The 7,957-nt window shown below is 41.4% G+C and overlaps 1 protein-coding gene across 1 annotated transcript; it reads right to left on the minus strand.

Moving 5' to 3' along the window:
- Nucleotides 1-7,008: 7,008 nt before the first annotated feature.
- Nucleotides 7,009-7,464, minus strand: LOC135200690 (uncharacterized). Its single transcript, XM_064229297.1, has one exon. The coding sequence runs from the start codon at nt 7,462-7,464 to the stop codon at nt 7,009-7,011; it is 456 nt and encodes a 151-aa protein (XP_064085367.1).
- Between the last annotated feature and the right edge of the window lie 493 nt (nt 7,465-7,957).

Below are 7,957 nucleotides of genomic sequence, written 5' to 3' on the forward strand. Positions count from 1 at the left end.
AGACAGCGCCCTTCCGCCGCCACTCTCTCTCCTCTTGCCAGTGTTGCGGATGACTAGCGAACCTCTTGAGGACATTCGGGGGTTCCCCACGCACCAACCAAAAAAAAAAAAAAGAAGGGTACCACACTGACGTGAACACCTGCTTCATACAGTTCCTGGGCCAGGGATACCGAGTTCTAATAATTATCCATAAAAACAGGTGATATCCCTGGTTACGGAAACGTCCCACAAGGTTGAATACAGTGTCACGCAGCGTGGAGAATACCCCGGTATACACTGAAAAGTCCACAACGTATCCAGTGTTGGCCTCGGTAATGAGAAAGAATTTCACAACCATATTTTTCTTTGGCTTCTTGGGGTTATACACTTTTAATACTAAGACGTCCTTTGTAAGGCATCATCCCCTCATCCAAAGACAGTTTCTTTCCAGGAATCACGAGATTACTACACCGCTCACGGATATAATCCAACACTGTACGCACTAAAATGAGGCGATCACTGTTATTCCGGGGTATGGCCCTTCGGTTGAAGGCGTTGAAGTAACCTGTCCATCGCCAGGAAATTATCACGGACATAACGCCAGGCACATTCGGCATACATAAAAAATAACTTCTCTTCCAATATTGCCTGACGTCGATAGCAGGTGTCAAACCAAAATAAATGTGGAGCCCCAAAAAATGTGCCATGTCAATGAGGTTGCAACCCCGCCAGTAATACGACAAGGTCGTCTTCAGCTCATACGGCAGTACCGAGCGTAGTCCTCCGTCTCGTGTACCAGGTATTCCAGCAATTCCGGCGTCAGGAAAAAGCTGGATGAAATCCCAAAACAGTCAGGGGTACTGGTACGGTCATCCCAGGGGTTGCCGTGAAGGGGTGCATGTTAGGAGGGTGGGGTCCTCCGTCCACCCCTCGTCACTCTCCGACGACCGACCTTCACCTTGGCTGGCGCGACGAGCCGACCTTCTAGTGCCCGTGCGCTGCGCACTGCGCACGGGTGCGGGCACGATGCACACTACCCCCCCCCCAACCCCCCCGTTTGGCCCATCACCCACTCACTTAGCCCTCACTTTCTGTATCGTCCTCTGCGATAAAACTTGAGCCTGTATCCCCACCCTCCCCCTCCCCCTCCCCTCAGATTCCCCCTCGTATGCACTGAATTCGAGCTCACTTTCGGGATGTGAGCCTCGAACGGACATTGGGGGCAAATATTCATCCTCACTTTCATCGGGACTGATGTCCTCATCACTCGATGACCATCCGCCATCAAAATGAGGACTTGCGACATGTTCCCGATCAAGCTCCGAAAGATATTCGTCTATGTCCCTTGGTTGGAGGCCTCCCAAATGCCTACGAATGCCCCTAAGGACGCCCACATGCTTCCTAGGGGTAACCAAAGGCATACGATGTTTTCCCGAAACACTTTCAGACACACGTGGCCGCACAGAACGGCCTTGAGGCGCGGGTCATGCTGGGTGTGGCCCTCGCCAGCAATCCATGTCCAAAACTCGCCTTACACGATCCCTTCCGGCAGGTAAAAACGCGCCTTTCACGGTTCACACGTCGTTGAGACATATCTAGGAATGTCTTGTAGCATTACAAATGCTCAAAGTCTCGCACAAGTCCAGAAAAACACGCTTTTCACGAAAGATCGCTCTCGGATGGTGCGCTACTGATGCTGGCTGGAGCGAGAAGAAGGGATATCGCGCATGCGCACCTGGGTCACGCTTCAAAACAAAACAAGGCCTTGATCCGTGGACTCCCAGCATTCCCCAAGGCGCGTGATTCAAAAGTTTTAGGCTGTAGGCCTATAAGTATTTTTTCCCGCGAATTTTTAAAAAAACTTTTGTATGTCGACGTAAATACGGTACCAGTCCGGTGCACCCGACAGACAATTTATCTCGACGTAAAATACGTCCAGTCGGCGTTTAAGGGTTAATAATTCTAAGTATATTCTTTCAAGGATTGATTTGGCACAGGATAGGCCCCTAAACTGACAGGTGTCTTAGTGTATCCCTTGTTTTCATTACACGGGTTACAATTAGTTATGTGCTTTTTTATATCTGTAAGCATTGTAGGCCAGTAAAACAGTGATTTGGCTTTCCTGTGACATAGTAGGGAACCTGGATGACGGAATGCAACCAGTTTATGAAGATTGGTATGAAAGAGATTATTAGTTTTACTGACTACCGTGGTCCGTTAGTCATCTTGCTGTTTGGTTACCGTTCGGGTTTTCCTCGTCACGGACCTACATATAATATTACATTTGATTACATTATTCTGATACACATACTTTAAATATATCTTTGCTTTAGGGTTTCTGCTCGAAGTGTTTATTGGTTTTGCTTAGCTGCTGACCTTGTTTCCGTTCGAAGTGTTTATTGTTTGGTGTTTATTGTTTTGCTTATCACTGTTGACACTTGCTTTGTTCAGTTTGTAACAGTTCTGCGCTCCAACCCAGATATTCAATGGTCGCGATCTCTTGGGTTAAGGAATTTTCTTGTTTAGATACGGTTTTAACAATAGGCACGGATGTTTCTATATCTTTTAGTCTAATTAATGGTTCTTTGCTGTATGGTGCGGGATTGCGGGATAATGCGTCAGCTATGATATTTGCTTTCCCAGGTAGATATCTTATCTTTGCTCCAAAGACCTGAATGATCATTTGTCACCGAGTTCCTTTTGGACTGTGATTAAAGCCTTTGAAAAACTCGGTAAAGGACTCATGTTCAGTAAGGACTTTATCAGGATAGCCATAGATTATGAACTTAAATGTACTAGTGAGTTAAGATACCTAGCCCTTCCTTGCTTATTACTGCATATTTACTTTAGTTTACGTGAATAAAAAGCTATAGGAAAGAACTGTTTATCATATTGCTGAAGTAGTATCCCTCTTACCCCTTGGTCTGAGGCGTCTGTTGCAATAAAAAAAAAATTCCTTATTTAAATCAGGGATTTTTAGTTAGGTAAGCTGCATTATTCCGCTTTTAAGATATCGACGCCTGTTGATGCTTTTAGACCATAATCAATCTACGCTCTTCTTCGTAAGATCTGTTAAAGGAGCTGTCATGATTGAAGAGTTCATATTTGCATACGATTGTAATACCCACTACAGCGCAAAAGTGCTGTATCCCCCGTTTTACGTTAATAAGTACCGAAAGTTTAAATAAGGAATAGCCGGCACCTTACCATGGACTACTTTAAGACCTTGACTAGACACATCAAAACCTAGATAAACATGTTCGGTTTTTTTAAAACTCACATTTAGATTTTTACTTTTCTCTGAGATTATTTGTCTTTGTCTCTGTAGCACTAGCTCTAGTTTTATGTGAATGTACTTCTAGGTATTAGAAAAGATTATAAGACCAACCAATAGGCATGTAGGGTATCCCCCTAAAAGTCTCCAAACACTATATTGTATTGGGGCGCAACGTAAGCCGGAGGCATACGTAAAAATTGATAATGCCCCATGAGTGTGCTGAAAACGGTGTATGAGGTACAATCACTTAGGTAATGGTATCTGGTAAAAGCATTTAAGTAAGTCCAAGCTGGTGAAAAATTTATTCTAACCTAACAGAGATAAGATGTCGTCGCTACATGGCACTGGAAACTATCGGGAGTCGTTTCCTTGTTTAAGCGACAGAAATCTACGCAGATACGCCAAGTCCGATCTTTTATGGCATGACGTTTTGAGGGAAATTATGGGCTATTTGATTTCCTAATGGCTCCTATTACTAACATATTTCAACTTCGTCATTTATCTCTATTTTGAAATTGAGTGAGAGTCTATCGAAGGTACGTATATAGCTTTATGTTTGTCCTTAGACCGTATTTTGTGTTAAATTACATCCGTTTTTCCCAGAGATCACTCGCTAGTGGAGAAACTTCCTGGTATTCAGGTAAAAGATAAAAAAAATTTCTGCTGAATCACCTCTGCTTGAATGACTTTACTGATATTACTTTAGATAGATTATCAGAGAGATTCATCCACGACTGGTTGGGAGGGATTAAAAATTAGCAACAATAAAAGAAATGCGATATTTTATATGTTATAGGTTTTTGTGGATTACTATATTAACTTGTTTGCAGCGAGTCAACCGTGTCTAGGGCTTTGTTCGCGGAAATCGTTATATTTCAGAGTGTCGGAAGGATTAAAATTTCATTTCCCAGCAAAGTTCTTTTTTGTTTTAACCTGCACTAAGACATTCGAGGGTGCATGCTTCTCGAGATTTTGCGTGCAAAGTGCGACTGCGGTTGTGGGATAATTCTGTTTGGTCATTTGAACAATGTTTACGATTTATGAAGCCAAATGTATAGTTCCTTTATATAAGTTATTATTTGATTAACTGTCTCATTTTTGTTCAAACGGATTTTAATATGTTTGAAGGTTTATAGGATTTTCCTTTGATAAACACGCCTTATTTTGCAGGATGTAAGATAATATTTTGTATACCCCTAGATGGATCTTACAATTACACTAGATACAGATCAATGTTTTTTATAACTATAGAGGTATCTGTAAGCGCTCGCTTATCCGGACTTCTCATTAGGGAAGTTCGAACAACAGACAGTGAGTCCGTAAATACAAGGTATTACGTGTACTAAAGGAATAAACAAGATATTCTAATTTTTACGGCGCGTACAGTCGGGCTTTATCCACCACTACTTATAATAACTTACGTATTAAAAAAAAACGAAAACCTGCTCTGATTACCTTATACGGTCGTGTGTTTCATAGGAAAAATCCTTTTTAATTCAAAAAGATATTGGCATGTATGAACCAACATCGCTTTTCCCCACTCTGCTAGAGTCGCCTATTGTGTGGAATTTGCTATGCTTTGAACACATCGGCAGATTTAACTAACCTTGACCGCTTGACTAGGTGACACAGTAACCGAGTTTGCTTGTTTGATTCTGAACGGGCTACTGTTTCTATTTCTTTTTGTAATAATTAGGATCCTTCTCTTTATTACCATCGGCAACGTATTGTGTGTTTTTAGCATTATGTTGCTGGTTACGTATAAAGCAATGAATGACGAACTATTAGGAACTGAGCGATTACTAATAAGACAAGTTATCACTACTGCATTCAATATTAACTGTTTGTACTTCATTCTTTGCTAAAATTTGAAATAGTGAGGGATCCTGGTCAGCGCATTTAGCCTGATGAAAGTTTTTTACAGACATGTTATTCCTTGCAATCCAGCCATATTTTTAAAGTTAAGTTGAGTCATTGAGGTTCGATATTTTATATAACTCAAAAAGCTCAAGCAAAGGAGCATTTATTGTCATGACCCGAAATAGTGTTACCTCTAATTTATATAGATTTGTAAGGGTGTTCCACTTGTTTTTTGTGTGTTTTCTAATCACTACGGTGCTTAACGACCCTATCCAGGCATCTGTATAAATACAGACGTCCACTGCGTAAACGCATTTATTTCACTGTTTAATATGATTTGTTACGTAAGGGATTAATAATCACCCAAAATGATAAAATTAACATAGTATATGATTATGATATTTCAGTAGAACTTCTGGAAACAGACACTCAAAGATAAAAAGCTCACAGTAGCGAAATCTCAATGATGTAGATAATTTCTGTAAAAAAGTAAGATTAAGAATGTCTCGTAACTTCAGCCACAGGAATAACGAAATTCGACCTGCAAAGGAAACACTCAAAGTTACTCCGAATGAATAAAAAATTGTACTTAGCTTGCTTTTGTGGGAAGTCACGGTGTTCCGATAACGACACACGGCCTTGGTCCTCCTTCTCTATTTAGCGGATGACCTGGTTTGGCTTCAGTTTCCCCCGTGCGCGTTGTTTCGATGATTCGAGCCCTTGAAAGATCCGATGCTCCAGATGCGTTCGGTTTGTTTCTTGGAGTGCCGGAAACGCTCACTAACGATGTTTTCTTGAATGATTCTAATGAGAGACGAAGCTTGCGTTGTCGTAGGAAAAAGGACACGTCGGTTTTGTTTCTTGAAGTTATTCACTAGCGATGATACTAAGTTGCTTGAAGAATCTCTTGCTTTCGTCGTCGTTAAAGAGTTCTTGTTGTTTTCTGAAGTCGCTCACTAAACGATGAAAATAAGTTGCTTGAAGAATCTGCTGCTTTCGTCGTCGTTGAAGAGTTCTTATATGATACTTCATTATTCTGATGTTTCTTCGGAGAAGTTGTAGAGTTCTTCTGGTCCACTGCCACCAATATTAGGGCTTGTGCCTTGTATGATAAGGCGCCCTATGAGGTAATGTTAGACTTGCGATAATCTATACGCTAAGTCGGTTGGTATTGCACTTCCATCTTCAATGGAGTGTTTTGGGGTTTGTAGATCACTTACGAAGTCGGGATTATCTTACAATTTATGACGACGATGTGTTAAACTCATGGTGAGGAGGTTCTTGTAGAAAACACGAAGTATAAAAATATATATATTCTTCTGAAGTTTTACATGCTGAAGATCAGATATGATTGTACAAGTCTTCTAATAACGATAGCTTGATCGCTTCTGCCAATGATGATGGCTACTTCTGTTCTCTCTACATGATAAAGCTTAGGTAAAGAGATACAGGTCTTCTAATGACGATAGCTAACTCTGTTCTGCTCGTCTACCATCTCTGTTACAAGTTATGAAGGAACAGACAGTGGTTCGAACATATGAACATACATACAAATGACATAGTTTCATACGAACACACAATCAAAATAAGACACGCTACAGATCACGTAGGCCGTTTGAATTATAGGTCGGGGTAGTTGTCTCAAGCAGGGAGCTTGGACTATTTTATAAACAATTGAATGACTACAGGTGACGGCATGTTATCTTAGCCTACATACTTATTGTATACGTCATCTTTAGCGTCTCTAGTCTGATCACATTCCTGCAAGCAATCTTTTATATATATGGACTAACATTCCATATTTTTATTATGTAAACACTTACAAAGGCCTCCCAGGATCAGCAACACCTTCCTTTGCACCTCCAGGATATACACCACACACATCAGCACCCTCAAGATTTAACAACACTCCCAGCATCACCATCTACTCCATCAGCATCTCCTCCCCCAACACTACTCCCAGCATCCCCAACACCCCCACCATCACCATCTCCTCCCCCAACACTACTCCCAGCATCCCCAACACCCCTAGCATCACCATCTCCTCCTCCAACACTACTCCCAGCATCTCCAACACCTGCAGCATCTCCCCCCAAAACACCAACACGAGCAGGCCCTCTCACAAACTTACCTTTTGTCTTTTTCTTGGCATATATGCCTTTCTTATCCTTACCCTTACCTTTACTCGTAATACCTTCACCACCTGTTGCACCACCTCGAACAACCATACCAACAAAAGCACCAACAGAACCCCTAACAACACCAGCTTCACCAACAGAACCCCCAACAACAGAAATACCAGCAGCATCAGAACTCCCAACAACAGAAATACCACTCAGGGTAGTCATCACAAATTTAAAACTCACTAGTGTGGAAACACAGTGGATAATTTGGAAATATTACATGGAAAGCACACTCCCTTGTAATGTGACTTTGAAACACTCTCTTTCATTTGCTGATTATGGTAAAATTATAGAGTTAAGAATGAACTTTGATGGGAATGAAGGAAAATGGTAAGCATGAGCAACTTTTGAAAAATATGAAGCTGCACTTGAAGCCAGCAGTAGTATCATAGAATACTGCAGGTTGGGTATGCTATGCTCTTTTATGCCTACTCTTTCTGCTAACTGGGACCTGTAACTCTTAAACTTGTAAAGATTTGTAAATGAACTGTCAAAGAAGTGCTGTTTGATAAGACATCAAAAGCATGAATGTTTCTACTAGACCATCTCAATGGGTACAAGTAACCTGGCCAGATTTGGAGGATAATACCACTTTTGAGAGAACTCGCAAACCTTCAATGTGGTTGGTAGTACCTGCTAGGGAGGAAAATGAGTTATT

Source organism: Macrobrachium nipponense, chromosome 27, assembly GCF_015104395.2.
Source record: "Macrobrachium nipponense isolate FS-2020 chromosome 27, ASM1510439v2, whole genome shotgun sequence".
NCBI lineage: Eukaryota > Metazoa > Arthropoda > Malacostraca > Decapoda > Palaemonidae > Macrobrachium > Macrobrachium nipponense.

Bases quoted from the DNA above. Each gene is read 5' to 3' on its own strand.
- LOC135200690 (XM_064229297.1), bottom strand. From the start codon at position 7,464: ATGACTACCCTGAGTGGTATTTCTGTTGTTGGGAGTTCTGATGCTGCT.